A 20,132-nucleotide genomic window follows, 5' to 3' on the forward strand; every position below is an offset into this window, starting at 1 on the left:
TCTCCCTGTGTTTTACCTCCACTGTTTCCTAACCTGATGTCTCCTCCTGCTTATGTAAGAGTCTCGTCCAAAAGGGTCCAAAATCTGAACTGTTTTTGTTCTTTTGTTCTATGTTCTGTTCATAACCCTCAGTGTGACTCTAATGGTGCCAGAAACAAAATTTATATATAAAACAAACACATAAACATATTTTTAAAACCATTTTTTACATTGTTAAACCAGTAACATAATGAAAATGAAAATATTTATCATGAATTAAAAAAAAACTGTCATAATCAACAAAAACGACATTTGTACTCATATATATATATATATATATATATTCATATTTAAAAACACAGAAAGGATTATTTTAAACTGTCAGATATGAACACATTTCAAAACCATTTCTTTGTATGTCCTTCCCAGTAAAATGATGAAAATAATGAGAATATTTTATCATGAACTTAAAAAAACAACTCAACAAGTTCATGTGTATATTAATAATAAAAAACTAGGGATTATTTTTCTACTGTCAAACATAAATATATTTCGAAACCACATTTAAGAAATGTAATAAATCAGTAAAATGATATGAGAATGAAAATTACATTTACCATAAATTTTAAAATATTAATATTTTTAAAAACACAGAATAATTTTAAACTGTCAAATATTAACAAATTTAAAATCATTTCTTTTTATTTCCTTCCCATTAAAATCATAAAATAAGAATTTTTTTAGCATAAATTTTAAAAAAGAGACTCATGTCCACATAAACAAAGTTTGTATGTTTATGTCTTTTTATTATTTCCTTAGACCAGTAACATGATAAGAGAATGAGAATATTTACTATAATTAAAAAAACAACAATTATAAATTTAAAAAAGAGACTCTCATTTTCATGCTAACAAAAGTTTTATACGTATTAATATTTTTTAAATACAAAAGATTATTTTAAACTGTCAAATGTAAAAAAAATTCAAAAACCACTTTTTTGTATTTCCTTCCCAGTAAAATGATAAAATATTGAGAATATTTTATCAGAAATGTAATCATAATCATAAATTTATCTATTAAAAGAGCCCGATGTTCAGATAAACAAAGTTTTTATGTATATTATTTTTTAAATTATTATTTTAAACTGTCAAGCATCAGCATATGCTGATATGCTGATGCTGGATTTATTTTTTTATTTTTTCCCCATAAAATCATAAAAAATAATGAGAATATATTTATTCTCATGATTTTATATATTTATCGTAAATTTGAAAAAAGACTCATCTTCACATTAACAAAATTTTTATGTATATTCATATTTAACACAATTTTTCTGCTGTCAAACATCAACATAATTTAAAACCACGTCTTTTTAAAATCTCCTTAAACCGGTAAAATGATAAAAGAATGAGAATTATATTGACCATAAATTTAAAATACAGACTCCCATGGTCACATAAACAAAGTTTTTATTCATATTCACATTTAATTAAATACAGAGGGTCATTTTTCTATTGTCAAACACTGACATGTTTCAAAACCACTTCTTTATTATTTCCTTAAACCAGCAAAATGATAAAAGAAGATAGAATAATATTTACCATAAGTTCAAAATACAGACTCCCATGGTCACATAAACAAAGTTTATATCTATATTCATATTTAATAAAACACGGGACTATTTTTCGACTATCAAGCATCAAGATATTTCAAAACCACTTCTTTTATTTTCTCAGACCAGTAAATGACAACAGAATGATATTTTTCCATATAAAAGAGTCTATCTGGAAACACCCGGCAGTGATGAGTTAATTAGAGTTAATTAGCTGAATGTGACAGCAGGATTTAAGTCAGTCCAATAATCAATACAAACATTATCGGTATATTGGAGACACGTGAGGGTTGATCAGTGATGGGTGGATAAAAACGCCTCCAGGTCGGTGGGTAAAATCACACAACCAAATTCCTGTTGGGTCTTCAAAATAAAAGACAGTTCGCTGTTTCGCGGGCCAGATGCTTTTATTTTGAATCCAGGATTCCCGTCCTTCCTGCTGCGCGTCGTGCAACTTGACTCCGCAGTGTGAGCGGTCTCCTGGCTCCGGTGGAGTGAAGGCGTATTTGGAGGGATAACGGCGACGCGCACGGCCGCTGTGGGCTAAAGACGAGCCGCCGCCGCCGCTCCGGTAGACGCACACCGACGGACTGACGGGGGCCGGAGCCGCCGATCCGCTCCAGCTGGGCCGTAAATGGCCACGATATTCCCCGAGAGAAGACGCTGCCGCTGAGACAACCTGTGCACCAAATGCGTCCTGGAAATTAGGACGCACATTTTCCCGTGAATCAGACGTTTGTGCGACGAGGGAAGTTTCTGTGAGCGATTTTTTGGGGGAGCTCTTGATTTTATTGGCTGCAGCCATGGACGAGGACAACCAAGGTAGGATTCATTCACTGTGCAGCCCAGTCAGGAGGAGACATGTGCCTCTGTGTCTGCTCTAAATAATAATCATTATCATAATAATAATATTAATTATCAGATTTTACCCTCAGTGTCTGAGCAGCAGCACTCACCTGCAACAGTGTTTTCTGGTAATAATGTTTACCTCAACAATGACAGAAAAAATGAGCAGTTTGCATGAATCCTTTTGAGTTCAGACAACTTCTAATGGAATTATGTTCACAAAACAAACTAATTAGAAGAATTAGGGTTTCCTCTGCAATCAAAGGGGTTTTTAATAACAGTCTGAAACAGATAGAGGAGATTTTATTGGGTTTCCTCGACTAACGTGAGATTTTGAGGTTAAATTACACAACATTAATGTCATCAGAATAATGTTTTGTTGTTTTTTTTAAAATCCTGCATCCATGCATGTAATAGATACACTGTAGGACTGTTGTGCTGAAGTTGCCTCTCACTGATGCTGTGTTGTGATATTTAGAGCTGGTTGTAAACCCAGCAGGTCGCCGGGCTGCTGTGGATCAGAGCATCGCTGTCATTTAGAGCTGGTTAATCTGAGTCTTTGTCAGCTGTGGGAGGTCTGGTGTCGCTGTGGCCCAACAGGTCCTGTCACGGTCCAGCGAGCCAAGCCACGAGACCCGGATCCATTTATTGACTCATGACAAAAGCTGAGCTTGTTTTAAGGATGTGTTGCTGCAGACTCCATCCATCCAGCCGGAGTCTGGAGGGTTTAGGAGCTTTGAATGTGAGGACAGAACTGTGGCTTAACAGTAGAAATGTGTTGACTTACAGTACAAACCCAGATCTTTGTAAATATCCTGGAGAAGTTGCGTCTCCAAACAGGCATTTAGGCTCAAAAATGATGATAAACCTCTACGTTAGTAAAGAAAATAATTATAACATGTGTGATGTGATAAAAATGAGTGGTGTCCATTGATTAAATGCAGTCTTTCTGTCCTCTGAAGAGCAAAAAACCCAGACATTCACAAAGGACAGGTTGGTTCTTCATGTAAAGTAGTTTTGGGTTGAAAATTCAATGAAGCTGCTTTATTTTAGAGGCTCAGTGGGTCATTTTTGACCCTTAGGACAAGGGGAGTGTTGAGGATGTTAAGACCATACAAGGGTTAAAGGCAACTTCTGTAGTCGTTCTGCATCTTAGTGGTTTGATTGAGGTTCTGGTGCAACAGTTCATCCAACACCTACCACCCTCTGACTCATGATGTTGTGTCACCCATCAGGAGCCAGAACCTGGTCATAGGTTGTCCAGATTTACCCTGCAGGGGTCGAAAAAGACACGAAACAGCCGCCAGTGTGTTGAAATGTGAAGGGTACCGTTTAGTTTTTCATTTTTCAACACTTACAGCAGTCCGATGGAGTAATGTTCTCTGCTGGTGTCGTCACAGAAGTTTGCCTGAATGGTGTATTTTAATCCAAACCGTGATGTTGTTCTGACCTTCACCAAGTAGCTAAACTTAACCAAACATCGAGTGAAACTATGATTTCTGACATGCAACATGAACCTCAGTGTCCTTGGTGAAAATTCTGTGATTCTTTTACTCTTTTAAACATCAAATATCGGCACCGATGCTTCAGTATTTGGGTTGGGATCCTGTTGTCTCACCTCCCACGTGTTCGCTGCTTGCAGAGCTGCAGGATGTGACTAATTGCTGGAGCACTGCAGGCATAAAGCTGTCGTTGTTCTACACTCGGCCAGCCGGGCCTCCAGCGGCCGCAGACAGACATACGGTGCTGTGATGCCAAGCGGAGATGGCTGACAGCAGCCAGGAGCGAATAAACTCACACTCTGCAAGCTGATATTCACACAAATCACACGTCTATTTCCCGCTTAAGGCAGCTAAGATGGATGGATGGATGGATGGATGGATGGATGGATGGATGGGTCATGACTAAGAACAGGGTGCCAGGTGTAAAAATTACAGAGAAGACATCAACTGCAAATTGTACATTGATAAAACCATAAACTTAGACTGAAAATAATTTTGAGACCATGACAAGTTGTGTTGATCATAAAGTAAAATACTAGACTGTTAAATTACTGGCTTTTTGTGACTTTTGTAGTTAAACTGTGATCTGTAAGTTGTAATGTGTAAATGATAAACTGAGGCACAATATTGTTACTCCACCAAGGAACGATGGAGTTATGTGATGATTGGTGTATGTTTGTCCGTCTGTCTGTCTGTTAGCAGCATTATTCAAAAACTGACCAACGGATTTGGATGAAATTTTCAGAGAAGGTCAGAAATGACACAAGGATCAAGTGATTAGATTTTGGCAGTGATGCAGCTTATAGTCTGGATCCATGGATTTGCTAAAGATTTCTGCATCATTGCGAGATAGCATCACTGTAACTATGACAACAAATGAACACTACGTCAGCTGCCTGCTGACGATCACATGATTGTGATCCTACTACAAATCCACCGTTGCGGATTTACTTGCACTTATCCGTTGGAAATGATACAAGGAACAACTGATTAAATTGTGGGGGTGTTTCTGAGTCCCATCAATTCCCGCCGCTCGCTACATATTTAGGTCACACGATTCAGTATCTGTACATAACGTACACATGGATAACACACACCTGTCATTTTGTTTGTGGGTACATCTATGTTAAATGGCCAGATTCTATAGTGCTGTGATTTCTAGAGTTATTTCTAGGTTACTTTGTTCTCATTTTACTGGTGCGGATCATTTGAGATCAAATAGGGCGACATTACGATTTGTCCAGCAAAGGCTTTTTTTTTGTTATCTTCAACTTTGGGACCTGAAATGACTTTACTTGTGCTCAGTGGTATAGAAAAACGTACCTGGGTTCATCTCTAAAGTGTACGTTCTGTTGATGGAGGTCACATAAATCTAGGGAGAGACGGGAGTCTGACTTGAAAATAACGGTTGATGCAGAGCTTTGGTCAGAGTTGCGTAAAAAAATGTGGTCGGCCAACAGTAATGCAAGATCCGTTCTAACTTTTTCATAAACTCTATATTGCACCACAGAGATTACATTTGAGTTGAGGGGAGAAGTATTCTGTATTTTCTGTATGTTTTGTCAAATTGTACAAAAAATGGACCCTGATCTAAGATGAGTTTGACACCCCTGACCTAGAATAATAAGTAATTTACACCACAGTCTGTCATGTTTTCTGGTATAAATGCTGCAGTAAAGTAACGCTCCTCTGCTTCTTTGTGAGCTTCGTGTTGGGAACAACGTGCACGGTTTGCTAGTTTATATTCAAGCACCTACACAGACACCCACATAAGGGCCCACAGCACAGTCCGTTGCACAAAAAAACCCAAAAAACGTGGAGGATGAGCAGTCAGGCCTGAATCCGCCGAGGTGGCAGCAGGTGGGAGGCCGGTTGACGAGGTGTAGTGTTGGACCGTCGCATCTGAAGCTGAAGAGGTGGAGGATAGAGAGGCAGCGGAGGGAAGAGAACAGGAAGACATGAGGATGGAAAGCATTTTATGATCACAAACAGAGAGACAATAGTTGGAGCACTTTTTTATCGACAAATTAGTCAGTAAAAAAGGATGGGTTTAGAAGGGGATCTTTCTCATGGCAGTTTGTTTGCCAGGCCGGGGATAGAAGGAAATATAATTTGTTGGAGTACTGAGCAGCAGAATAATGTGTGTTCTGGATGTACAGGGGGTCCTCGACTTAGATCGATCCATAGGAACGGAACTCGGACGTAAGTCGATTTTTGCTGTAAGTAACCCCGGCGAAAATGTAAACAAAGCCGTTGCATGCATCACGATATCGATCAGTTCTTCAGAAAACTCATGAATACCAGTGACTTTCATGCATGTATGAGTCATTTTACAAGAAGATAACAGAATATGTTGCACTGTTTTTACAACTTGAGGGTTTTATTATATCTAATTTCAGTTCCATGGAGACGGCTTTCCTTTTCTTTGAAGCACTGTCATCAGAAGAGTTGGACTTACGCTTGGTAGCCATAATGAAGGGCAAAAAGTTAGTGAACGTAGCACAATCCAAGGTGGTGTACAACTGGTAAATGTAAACACAGCTGTCTTATACCGCAGCGTGACGACGTATTCGTCCGTTCCACTCACCAAATAGTTCCATGAATCCAGTTCTGACGTAACGAAGAAACGCCGAAGGTTGGGACGTCATAAACCGAGGACCCCCTGTTTTGCTGCAATGCTGGTATACTGGTGTCTCGTAAACCCATGAGGATTGGACAGGAAAAAAATTCAATCAGTCAGTCAGTCAATCATATCTTCCAGGTTTTTAGTCATGCTTGTGGCTCAACTATCAGATTCAGTCCTTGAAGACTGTTTTCTAATGACTTTGTTGACGCCCTGACCTTTCTTTTAGCGCCACCGTAGCGTTAGCATGTTTTGTTTTGAGTGGAAACTTTGGATTTTTGCACACGCATGAACCAAACCCTCATTTTTCATCTGCAAACAAACCAGCAAATCAAACCACAATTTAAATTTCCTGCTAAACTAATGGCATTCCCACCACCCCTGGCTGTACTTTCTGTTCATCAGCTCAACTAAGGAGAATAACGTGGTTTCACATCAGCTGAACATCAGTTTTAGTCATTGTCATTGTGAGGATTTTTGCTTCTTTCCATTCTAGCGTTCAGCTGAAAGCCTCATCTTCCCCCACAGAGCTGCAGACGCTGAAAAAGACACTCGGTTATAGTATCATATGGAGTTATTTATTTGATTTACAGCTTGTGTTGTGCTTTTTTTCTGCTTTCCTGCCGTCTCACTGAGGAATGTAGGGACAGTCGGTTGTACTGTACGAGGCTCGGAGAGAATGCATCTATAGTAATCCAGCTGACATGAATGGTATTCAGCAGCACAATGCCTCCGACCACAATGAGCTCTGAATGGACAATGGGTCAACAAGAGGCCACAAAGCTTCGCTGCAGGGAAATCTGTCTGGCAGAGCAGACACACTGGAGCTTCACACGTTTTTTTGTGTTTTTTGCTGTCTTTAAATCAGCAAAAAATTATTTAATATAACAGATATTTACAGATATATAGATATTTGCTTATATTTGCATATGTTTATAAGAAGAATTCTGTGTTAAGTTACAGATAATATCGACTAAAATCCTAGAAAAACAGTATTAATTGACAGGTTAACTGTAAAAAAAATAAAAAATAAAAAAATAGGGCAAAACTGTAAAAAAAAGTCTCCACATGAAAAATCTGCATTTTTGTAAATGCGAGGTGATAACTATTAAAAAAAAATTGATCTTAAAACTACTGAAAAAAAAGTTGTTAATTTTACTTTTAATATAATTTTAAAATTCCACTATTTCTTACTGTTGTCAAATCACAAAAAATATGTAATAAAGTATAAATATCAGAGATTTAGATATTTTTTATGGATGCTAACTATATAAATATTTGCACATGTTTGGAATAAATATTCATTGACACAATATTAACAATAAATATTGTTTAAATAACAGATAATGTCTGCTAAAATCATAGAAAATCTGTATTAATTTACATTGATTTCGACAGACTGCAGCTCCATCTCTGCTTTACTGTTGGTTCCCAGTGGTCTGGATGTGTACGAGTGAAGCCCACATGGGATGAATAAGAGCGTTTATTCTAGATTCTGTTTACTCGCTCTGACCAGCAGTCGTCTAAACTTGGCAGCTCTCTGTGTGAAGGTGTTTCAGCGTCTGGTCTGGTCTGAATCTCTAGCTGCTGTCTCGTCCCTGCAGCCCACAGACCTTAACCCTCCTGTTGTCTTCATTTACGGGCACCAGAAAATATTGTTTCCTTGTCTGAAAAACATCCAGAAATTCAGAAAAAAAATTCCCCAAATTTCTGAAAATTTGCAAAACCTTCAGGACGAAAATTCCAAAAATTCCTTAAAAGTTTCCCTTAAAAGTTTTAGTAAAAATCTTCCAAAAAATCCTAAAAATATCTAAAGTAATCACATATGTATCAATAAAACTTCAAATATTTTCTTTAAGAACATTAACATAAAAATCTACCAAAATCCAGTGAAATTCACTGGATTTTGGTTGATTTTTTTTTTTGTGAATGTTCTAAAGAAACATTTTTAACATTTCTTTTTTCCACAAAAAATATTCAAAGATTTCACAAAAATGTTGAAAATGTGGACATCAGAAGTTTCACTGTGAAAATATATTTTTTTCCCACATTTTCAAACTTTAAACCGGGTCAATTTTGACCTGCAGGACGATACGAGGGTTAAATCATCTCTTAGTGGCTCCTTCTTCCTTCTGCATATTCTAGAGAGGCTCACCTGTACGGCAGGTAGATACAGAGCTGGGTGTTGACTTCCAGCCTGAGGAGCTCCAGCAGGATGTCAGGGAGCAGAAGAGGCCCGAGGCTCTGCAGAGTTTACAGTTCTGCACAGAACATGTGGCTCCAGAAGGTTTCAGTGTATTTCTCTGAATATTCAATAAGCTGCAGGTTAAAATATGCAGAACTAGTCTCATTGTTTGTGTTTGTTGAAACCTCCAGGCTGCAGAAGACCAGTTTAAGCTGCCACATGCTAAAAAAGCTCATTTTCAGAAGTTTCATTAATGCATTTGACCTTCTAGTTCTTCTGTTATGAGCTTTTCCTCCTGGATATAAAGAAATATCATAAAGGGGTAAAGCTGCAACGATCAGCTGAACAATCAAACAAAGAAATGTGGATGTTACGGTTTGGTTGGCGACTGAAAAATCATTGAAGTAAAATTTGGAGGGAAAAAAAGGAAAAAAATTGTTAATTTTACTTTTAATATAGTCTACAATTTCACTAAATAATCAGTATAGAAAACAAATAATAAAACAAAATAAAAAACAAAACGTTGTGAGTTTTATTTTAATAAGATTCCACAATTTTTTACTGTCATTAAATCAGGAAAAAATATTTTAGATATTTAGATATATATATAGATAATTTTAAAGATTCATTTCATCCTAAGGTTGAATCCAGGAGGCTTGTTGACAGAAAATTTCAATCAATGGTGTTTATTTAACACAAATATCAAACATTTTCTGTTTCCACTTCATCAAATGTGAAGATTTTCTGCTTTTCATCTGCTTTATTTGATTAAAAAGTGAATATTTTGTGGATGTCGCAGATTGAAGACGTCACCTTTGGTTTTAGAGATTTGCAAAAGACATTTTTCAGTATTTTCTGACACAAACGTTCAATATTTAACCCCTGACTTTATGAAATTAACCTCAGTTGAAAGCATATTATGTCCATGACTGTCTGTTTGCTTGCCAGGAATTCTAGAGATGGCTCTAGAATTCTATTTCTACTTAATGAACGACGTTCAGATTTTATTTTCCGTTCTATGAAGGCGGATGTTAAACTTCTCAAAGTGTTTGGCTTCATATTTAGACTCTGACTGAGGTGTCGATCTTCATATTTAACTTCCAGCTGTAACTCTTTTGCTCTGTTTTGACTCCTGGCTGCTGCATTAGCTCCACTTTACCGTCCAGCCTGAAGTGTTTCATCTCTGACCAGGAGCTCAGCGAACACAGAGGGCCCTTGTTCATTTCTAACCTTCCTGAATATCAGATTTACTCCCGACATCCCGTCAGCGGTTTCAGTCTTTAAGTCAGACTGACCCATATGGAAATCCACTTCTCAGCGTCAGTAGGAGCTGAGCTTCACATGAACATGTGTGGAAACCCTCTCGGACCTCCACTCGGCCTTAAAACCAGGCCTCAAGTGCTTTCATAAGAGGCCGTGACGCTGATGGCGAGACTTAATTTCGTCTGGAGCGGAGGAGGAGAGGAGCAGCTAAAGAGCTTTTCAAGGAAGTATCCGGTTTCCTCCTCATCCTCGGCTGGGTGAAGCTCCAGGTTCAGGTCTGCAGCATTAGGGGCTCGTAGAGGGGAGATGTGAGGCAAACCCAGCTGTTTTTCTGCCCTTTGGAGGAGAAATCAGAGCGCCGCCGGAGGTCCCGGGAGGCTGGAGTCATGCTGGGGTGAAGAGAACGTCCTGCTCTGCTCGGTGTGGGAGTTCAGGCTTCCATGAAAACGTGCAGGAGGTTCGGGAAGAGGAGGGCGGACAGGAAGAGGCAGGGTTGGAACAATTATGCAAGACTGTTTGACCTGCTGAAGACGCAGGAAAAAGGTGTATCCCCCCTCACTCTGCTGTGATTTCAGGGACGGATTCTGCACATTTCTGTCTAAAAACATCCACACACATGATTATCAGCCTCAGGTTCAGTTTCTGGACTCCCAAGACGATTCGTTTCACTCTTCTTTTGACTCACCCGCTCTGTTTTCTACTAGTTCAGCTGTTTTTAACATCTAGAGTCTTTACCCTCCTGTTGTCCTCATTTACAGGCACCACAAAATATTGTTTCCTTGTCTAAAAAAAATCCAAAAAATCAGCAAAAAAATTCCTGAAAATTTTCAGAAAAAAAATTTCAGAAAATTTGCAAAAACTTCAGGAAGAAAATTCCAATAATTCCTTAAAAGTTTCCCTTAAAAGTTTTATATAAAAAAAAAATCCTCCAACTTTGACAAGAAAATTCTTGTAAATATTTTCCAAAAAATGAGTAAAAATCTTTCAAAAAAAATCCTAAAAATATGTAAAGTGATTCCATATATATCAGTAAAACTTCTAATATTTTCTTTAAGAACATTCACATAAAAATCAACCAAAATCCAGTGAATTTTGCTGGATTTTGGTTGATTTTTATGTGAATGTTCTTAAGAAACATTTTTAACATTTCTTTTTTTCCACTAAAAATGTTCAAAGATTTCCCAGAAATGTTGAAAATGTGGACATCAGAAGTTTCACTGTGAAAATATATATTTTTCTCCACATTTTCAAACTTTAAAACAGGTCAGTTTTGACCCGCAGGACGACATGAGGGTTAAAACTAAAATCGCTTCTAAGCTAAAGCTGCAGTGAGTAGCTCAACATCCGAACCGGCCGAAAGAAATGCGGATTTTATAGTTTGGTTTGCGACTGAAAAATCATTTAAGTCAAATTTAGAGGAAAAAATACAGTTTACAGCTTCTTAAATGTTAGAATTTTACATCACAGTAAATGAAATATGTTTGGATTTTTGACTCTTTATTTAACTGAGCAAGAAGTTTGTCCAATGTCTGCCTACTGTGGTGTGGGTTTTTCATATTTTTCTGCAGAATAATTGATCAAATTAGCCAAAATTGCAGCTGTACTACATCCATACTGCTTCATCTTGATTGTTGCCGATTTAATTCATTTTAATGGTGCATTTTGGCTAATTGCTGTCAGTTTTTCTGTCCGCTTTTCCAAAAATGGGTCAGTTTTAGTATGAATATGCTTGTGCCAGTTTTTGGTGGATCAGCTTCATAGCACTTTTTTGTTGCAGCATTTTCTACATTTTTTTTTTTGCTGACAACAAGCAACACACTGGTTTTAATTACTGCTGATTACATACGTTGCATCTGTGGAGTAGAAATAATAATAATAATAATGTGTTTTATGGTTGCACTAATAAGGTGTAAGTTTGGGGTCAGCATGATTCTTCCTCCTTAAAGCAAACGATCAACATTCAGCTCACGTTTGTGCTGAGCTGTTGTACGCTCTACTTTGTGTGTTTGTGTAGATCAGGGGTGGCAAACATGCGGCCCGCGGGCCAAAACCAGCCCTCCACAGGACGACTTTGTAAAGTGCAAAAATTCCAGAGAAGACATTAAATGCAAATTGTAAATTAGTAAAACTATAAATTTAAAATAATTTCTGAATCGTGACAAGTTGTTTTGATCATAAAGTAAAATACTAGATTGCTCATTGTTTTCTTGTAATTTTGTTTCTCATTTTTGTAATATTTTTTGTTGTTTTTTTGTCCTTTTTTGTGTGACATTTGTTGCTTCTTTAATTTTTGTTGTTTTGTGTTTCCTTTTTGTCTCGCTTCTGTCATTGTATGTCTAATTTTTAGTCGCTTTGTTTCTCGCTTTTGTCATTTTTTGTCTCATTTTTGTAATATTTTGTCTTGTTTTTGTTGTTTTTTGTCTTTTGTCTATTTTTTGTTGGTTTGTTTCAGGCTGTTGTCATTTTTTTGTCTCATTTTTGTCATTACTCTATTTTTTTGGAGTATTGACAAAATGACTAACTTTTTTTGTCTAATTTTTTGTCTTTTTTGTTTTGTCGTTTGTCTCATTTTTGTCATTTTGTGTCTCGTTTTTGTAATATTTTGTCTTGTTTTTTGCCTTTTTTTGGTCTGACTTTTGTCACTTGTGTCATGTTTTTGTTGTGTTGTTTCCTTTTTGTCTCGCTTGTGTTTTTTGTCTTATTTTTTGTCATTTTGTGTTTTGCTTTATTTGTTGCTTTGAGCATCATTTCGTGTTGTTTTTGTCTCATTTGTGTAGTTTGTCAATTTTCTTTGTTGTTTGTAACTTTTTGTCTAATTTTTTGTCTGTTTTTGTTTTGTTTTGTGTCGTTTGTCTAATTTTTTGTCCTTTTGTTTCTTGTTTTTGTCATTTTGTGTCTAATTTTTCTAATATTTTGTGTTGTTTATGTTGTTTTTCTGTCTTTTTTTTGTCTGACTTGTCGTTGTGATCATAAAGTAAAACACTACACCATTCAGTTTCAGACTAAATTTTTTGTTCCTTTGTAGACACTCTGTGATCTGTAGGTTTTAATGTGTAAATGATAAACTGAGGCACAATGTTGCTGAAATTGAACTTATTTTTATTAACAAATTTCAGGCTATTCAGAATGTTTTGTAAGAAGATAGTTTCTTAAATGTGAACATTTTTGCACTAAAACAAAGGGAAAAATCTGTAGTTGTGGTTATGTATAGGTTACTATGCTGTGATTTTACTGGTCTGTTCCACTGGAGCTCAAACTGGGCTGAATGTGGAACCTGACACCTCTTGTGTAGAGCGTCTGTTGAACCTCCATCCTCTTGCAGGACTCTAACAGATCTGTGACGCTGTGACTCACTCTGAGGGTCAACGTGTCAGTAAACTGCTACAACACATCCTCGGTTTTTGCCAGTTTTTTCTGCAAAATGTGCATGTTTCCGCCTCCTACCTCCGGCTCCTTTTTTCCCTCCTTTTTCCTGCTGCTGCATCATGCAAAATTCATTCCTCTGAAGGTTGTCGGAGTCTTTGCTTCCCCGTCAACGGCTCGGTGCTATTTCGAGTGGCAGCGGCGTTCTGCTAGGAGCACAGCAGGATGACCGTGTGACTCCTGAGCAGCCTGTAGGCGTGTGTGTGTGTGTGTGTGTGTGTGTGTGTGTCGGCTGTGTTTGTACAGTACGTCGGTTTGTGTATGTTTGGGGGATGGAGACGTGCAGCAGATCCACGGAGAGGCTGAGAGCGGAGTGGATGCTGCAGTTCTCAAAGTAGGTTAGTGGTGCGAGGCTCATCCCGGCTGTGTGTACCTCTGCTTCTCATGTGTGTACGCAAATGTGCACGGCACGACTTTAAAGTATTGTGTGCACGCATTCCGACGCCGAGGATTAGCGTACGCAGCGAGGCCTCTCCCAGCCAAGACAAATGGAGGAGATCAAGTGGGGAGGGATATAGATGACAGTTAGTGGATTATAGGTCAGAGCTGGGGCCGCTCGCTGTCACTTCCCCACCGGAGAACACACACACACACACACACACACACACACACACACACACACACACACACACACACACACAAACAGGATTCAATCATGAAAAAAGTCAGCCCTGAAAGGAAGAAGAAGAGTGGAAAACAACAAGCGGCGCTTTTCCCTGTGTGTTCTATTCCTGCCACAGTCTGTCGTGTGATTTATCACATTTCTGCTCCCTCAAGTTGTTGTCTTTTGTGTTTTTTTTTTTTTTAGATCAAGGGTGTCAAACATGTAGACTTGTAGACACTCTGTGATCTGTAGGATTTAATGAGCAAATGATGAAATGAGGCATAATGTTGTTGAAACTGAACTTTGAATTTTCTTTAGAAATATCAGGTTGTTCATAATGTTTTGTAAAAAAAAAACAACAGTTCCTTAAATGTGAACGTTTTCAGAATGTACTTTTTTGCACTAAAACAAAGGGAATATTTGGAGTTGTGCTTATTTATAGGTTGTTATTCTGTCATTTTACTGGTTACTTGAGATCAACTTGGGCTGAATGTGGCCCCTGAACTAAAATGAGGTTGACACCCCTGGTTTAGATAATTCGACTCTTGTTGCTGGGAAATATGAAAGTCTGGCCTTGTCATGGTACCGATGACCGGCTGTTTCTGCTGGGATGTTTCACCCTCTTCCTCCTGCAGCAGCAAACACTCTCCGGTTGTCCACACGGTCACACATAACTCACGATGCATTGGTGTCAGATGATGATCGGTGTGACTGATAACCCGTCATGCAGCAGCCCTGAGGTTTCATCGGCCGGCCGGTGATTTACGCTGCTTCCTTCACACGTGTTTAATCCCTTCGCTGACCTTTGTCTCGTCGGGTTTCCGTCATCGTCAGCAGCACACGCTGCTATTCTCGTCTCTTGATAATGCAAAGCAGCCAGCGGCGCAAGATGTGAATTCTCCATCGATAATCTCCTGGACTTGAATTAAAATGAAGCAATAATGAGAAGATGTTGTTTTGCTTCATACATGAACCCAGTATTGTGGTGAAACTCGGTCAGTTGGATGAGAACAGCTGATATTCAAACTTGTGAAGAGTTTTATGTGACTCAGTTTGAAGAGGAAGTGCAGCGTTGTGACTTTTCATCTCTTTTTAACATCAGTTTCCTGCTGTGTGACTCCTGCTAGCTGCAGGCTATAAGTATAGGGGATTATATGAAGAATTTCATGCTTACATTTTCTAATGAAACACTGAGTAAGCGTATTAACCGCCCTAACACCACCTGGCAACAAAGCATGTAGGAACAAGTTTATAAAGGGTTACTAACCTTCACTACACTCATAACAAAAAAAAATATTCTTCTTTCAAAAACAAACTAAATTTCCACCAAATTTGAGAGACTTCTTTGTAGTTTGACTGCGTTACCTTAACATTTTAGTGACACTGAGCATGAAACATATGCAGCCTTTCATGGATCGGATGCCGGCTGCTCGTCCAGAATGGTTAATACTGTGTGAGTCACTAAACAAAACTGTGGGGAAATAATAATAATTGATGCAGAGGATTCATGGACTCAACAGGGAGTTGTTGGGTTTGTCTCATATATATCACACATGCAACCAAAAATGTGACTTCACCCGGATTTAACTAATCAAATAGGTAAGATCCTTCCATTGTATAATTACAGCAGTGATGAATACATTTCAGCTGCAACAACTTATTTAACTCTAGCTGATGCAGTGAGGAGCTTCTCATTTCTTAAACAACCATGTTGGAAGACAGATCCTGTGGTCATGGAAAGGATGTTAATCTCTCAGAAGGGTCAAATTATTGGCCTGCATCAAGCAAAGAAAACAACTAAGGAGATTTCTGAAATTACTAAAATCAGGTTAAGAACCTTCCAACACATTATTAAAACCTGAAGGATAGTGGAGAACCATCATCTGTGGTCAGAACAAACTCTTAGATGATGGTAGGAAATCAACAGTAGAACTCAGTAGAACAGGTCAGCTGACTACCTGAAGATACTGAAGGACCAGGTCTTTCCATCAGTGGAGTTTTTCTTCCCTGATGTTCATGGACATGTTCCAAGATGATGATACCAGGATTCATGGGGTCACATTGAGAATGAGTGGATCAGGGAGCATGAGATGGATTGTCCTCCACAGAGTCCAGACCTCAGCCCCACTGAGAATCTTTGGGATGTTCTGGAGAAGACTTTGTCTGACTCTCCCATCATCAATATAAGATCTTGGTAGAAAATTAATACAATTCTGGACAGAAATAAATATTGTGGCTTTGCAGAAGCTTATTGAAATGATGCTACAGTGAATGTGTGTCGTTCTCAGAGCTAAAGGCGGTTCAATGAAATACTAGAGTGTGAGGCTTTTTTTTTTTCCGGACAGACAGTGTATAAAAAAACATTCTGGTGCAGCAACAATCTCAACACTGTAGTTTTACACGATAAGAAAAGACTGTGAGACAGTCAAAATCATCAGAATATCTATAGAAAGTTCTCCAAGATGCTATGAACCATCTACCCGCTGAGTCTTTTCAAAACTGTGCATCGAGGAGAAACGGTATCAATTTATAGATGTTTCTGTTCACTGCACTTTGATGGTAATTCATCAATAAAAACTTTTCATGTCATCATTTTTGAATGCAGCTTTCAGGATTAATGTCATGCAAGTTTCTTTAATCAACCGAATGAGAAATCAAGTCTGCATGAATGTAAGAATAGTTAAAAACGAATAATGTTTAGGTGACTGGATGACAGCGTTAAGCTTAGATTACAGCACGTCTGGTTTGAACATAACAGGAACAAACTTTACAAGCAAACAAACCAAACAATTCCACAACTTTTCAAGTTCAGTTAGCAGCAGATAAAAGCACAGAAGAGACAGCTGACTTATTTTTACTGTTAATGTCGAGGCCACACGGGCTTTTCTAACATCCCAAATATTTTTATCTGACTTTCATGTGGAAAACAAGCGTCTGCCCCTCGGTGGAGATGATGCAAGAATCGCAAGTGTTTATGTCTGAACAGCGCTCGACTGCTGAGATTTAAGATAAGAGCTTAAATAAAGGGCTCCTGTGTGCAGAAGCTCACAATCTGGAAAACCTCATTTAGCCAGAACCTGGGAGAGAGCGAAGGTTGAAGCGCCCACATATTCTCTAATGAAGGAATCCTGGCTCAGGTCTGAACTACGTTAGGAACTCTTCCCTCCTCCTCATCCGCCTCTTCTCCTTCCTGCTGTCTTGGAACAACAGAAGTGGAACCAGAGTCCTACTTGGCAGCTGCAGCGTCTCTTTGTCTTTCTGACTGTCCTGCACTGCGCTCTTCTGCAGACTTTAGGCCCGAACCCAACATAAACAACGTAGTCTGAGTCATGCAGGCCTACAGAGAGTTTCTGGACGTCCTGGTTTACTCGAGATCTGGAGGATTTTCTGTGTTTGTAATGCAGCTTGCAATGTATGTGATTAAAATGGGATCAGTGAGGACTTTCTAATGAGGAATTCTGCATCATTTTGCATCTACAAAATTCACTTTTTACACTGGTAGCTCTGTGCAGCCTTATGCAAATTCTCCATCAATAATCTCCTCATATGTGGACTTTTCCCTCATGGCATCATCAGCAGCTCTCTGTTCCTGAAACTCCCAGGAGATTCTGTCATACATCAGTCCAGTATTGTGGTAAAACACTGGATTTCCAGTATTAAAGGAAGATGTTACCCAATCTGTGATGCAGAAAACTTGCTAATTGCATTTGAAGAGGAAGTACAGTGATGTGATCCTGTATTATGTGGACATTTCCCTTTGCTAGCTTTCGTTTAGATGAGAGTAACTGATATTTAAATGAACATATGACACAGGAAACATGCTAATTGCATTTAAAGTTCAGTGTTGTGATCCTGTGTTATATTAGTCATGCCCCTTTAGTTGCTATGACGTTTTTTGAGTTTTATTGAGGAGTTGTGGATCAACATGCACCATTTTGCATCTAGAGAATTCATTTTTACACTGGTAGTTGCTGCACAGTACAGCCTGATGGCACAAGATGCAAATTCTCTATCAATAATCTCCTCATATGTGGACTTAATTGAAATGTAAACTGAATCAATAATGAGTAATTGTTGTTTTTCCCTCATGGCATCATCAGCAGCTCTCTGTTTCTGAAACTCACAGGAGATTCTGCCATACATGAGCCCAGTATTGTGGTAAAGCACTTGATTTCCAGTACTAATGGAAGAAGAAACTTGATCTGTGATGTAGAAAACTTGCTAATTGCATTTGAAGAGGAAGTCCAGTGTTGTGATCCTGTATTCTATTAGCCACAGCCCTTTAGGAACACTTGCTATGCCTTTTTATTGAGGATCTTTGGGTCCACGTGCATCTTTTTGCATCAACAAAATTCACTTTTTAAAGCTCCTGCACACTGTAGCTTGGTTTATGACAGCTATTTAAAGTGCACATTATGCTGCGACTGCACCTTACCGACCATGTTTTAAGAAGTTACCCTGCTGCAGTGAATGAAGCTGTGGTTCCAGGCAGTGACTGTAAACTGCATATGCTCAGCTAGCTGCAGTTAAAGAGAATCCTCAGTTCATGTGTCCTGAGGTCAGTGTGAGTTTGGGGTCAGTGTGGGGTCGGTGCAGCGCTGCTAATTAGTCTGATTGTATTTTACTTCGTACACGTGTAAATAGGTTGTCACTGATGGTTTATTTGATCGTTACATTCGTGCACGGTCGGTTTTATGCCTGACCACGGCACTGACTGGAGGCGTTATGTTGTCCGTCTGTACGCCCCATTTTTATGATACCTCAGAACGCCTTTAGGGAATTTCTTCAAACGTTCTCTTGGACTTCGTTGGTCACTGTGACCTGACGTCCGTCCAGTGTGGTGATCTACCAAAGAGCCCTGGAGGGGATTTTAATACGTCTGACGCTAACTTGGACGAACTGATGAGAATTTGGAGACCTAAAGAAGAAAATGATTATATTTTACATCAAAAAAGACAAAAATCAGCTTCACTGACGTCTGCAAATACACGTTTCTGGCCGTTTTCAGGGCCTGTTTTGAAATAGTGGTGATTGTGGGCCAAAACCTGAGTCCAATCCGGCTAGAAGGACAACTTTGTAAAGCATAAAAATGAGAGCAAAGACATGAACTGCAAATTATAAATCTGTAAAACTAGAAATTTAAAATAATTTCTATACCTTGACAAGTCGTTTTGATCATAAAGTAAAATACTAGATTGCTTGTTGTTCTTTTGTCGCTTTGTGTCTAATTTTTATAATATTTTGTCGTGTTTTTGTTGTTTTTTTCTGACCTTTGTCATTTGTCTCATGCTTTTGTCGTTTTGTTTCTCGTTTTTGTGTTTCCTTTTTGTCTCATTTGTGTTTTTTGTCTTATTTTTGTCATTTAGTTTCTGGTTTTTGTCATTTTTTGTCTTGTTTGTGTCATTTGTGTAATTTTTTGTGTCGTTTTTGGCGTTTGTCCATTTTTTTGTCACTTTGTAAGTTTTTGTCTAATTACTTTGTCTCTTCTTTGTTTTGTTTTGTGTCATTTTTCTGTCAAATTTTTTCTGTTTTTTGTCAATTTGTGTCTCATTTTTGGAATATTTTGTCTTGTTTTTGTTGTTTTTTTGTCTGACTTTTGTTGTTTTGATCATAAAGTAAAATCTTATATTGCTCAGTTCCACATGACTAAATGTTTTGTTCCTTTATAGACCCTCTGTGATCTGCAAGTTGTAATGTGTAAATGATGAACTGAGTCATACTATTGTTGAAATTGCACTTCTTTTTCTTAAGAAATTTCAGGTTGCTGGTTGAAGATGTTCGTGAAGCTTCCACATTTAAAACACTTTCCTGACAACTTTGTGTCATATCAGAAGTAGCAGGAATTAGACGTATATTATTAACACAGTTCATGAATCTAAACTGCTAGTTTACTGGTTCTTGGAGGCATACAGCTGCAAGGTAGTAATTCTAGTTCATAAATTAAGTTTAGATCTTTTTTGTTTGTTTTGCTTTGGGAATCAAAAAAGCTGATGAAAAATCATTCCAGAGGCTGGAGATGTGATCCTGCTTTGTTCAAAACTGAATTACTCAGCTGATTTGTGGAAAAATTTAACATGAGACAGTTATTTTGGACT

The 20,132-nt window shown here is 38.2% G+C and overlaps 1 protein-coding gene across 1 annotated transcript in view; it reads left to right on the forward strand.

Annotated features, from left to right (window-relative positions):
- The first annotated feature begins 2,071 nt into the window (after positions 1-2,071).
- LOC111576171 (cytohesin-3) overlaps positions 2,072-20,132 on the forward strand; it is a 46,232-nt gene continuing 28,171 nt past the window's right edge. Inside the window, exon 1 of the mRNA XM_023281731.3 lies at positions 2,072-2,413. Within this exon, the coding sequence (XP_023137499.1) occupies positions 2,395-2,413 (19 nt within the window). The 5' untranslated portion in view covers positions 2,072-2,394. The remainder of the gene's footprint in view (positions 2,414-20,132) is intronic.

The sequence above is a fragment of the Amphiprion ocellaris genome, chromosome 19 (assembly GCF_022539595.1).
Source record: "Amphiprion ocellaris isolate individual 3 ecotype Okinawa chromosome 19, ASM2253959v1, whole genome shotgun sequence".
Classification (NCBI taxonomy): domain Eukaryota; kingdom Metazoa; phylum Chordata; class Actinopteri; family Pomacentridae; genus Amphiprion; species Amphiprion ocellaris.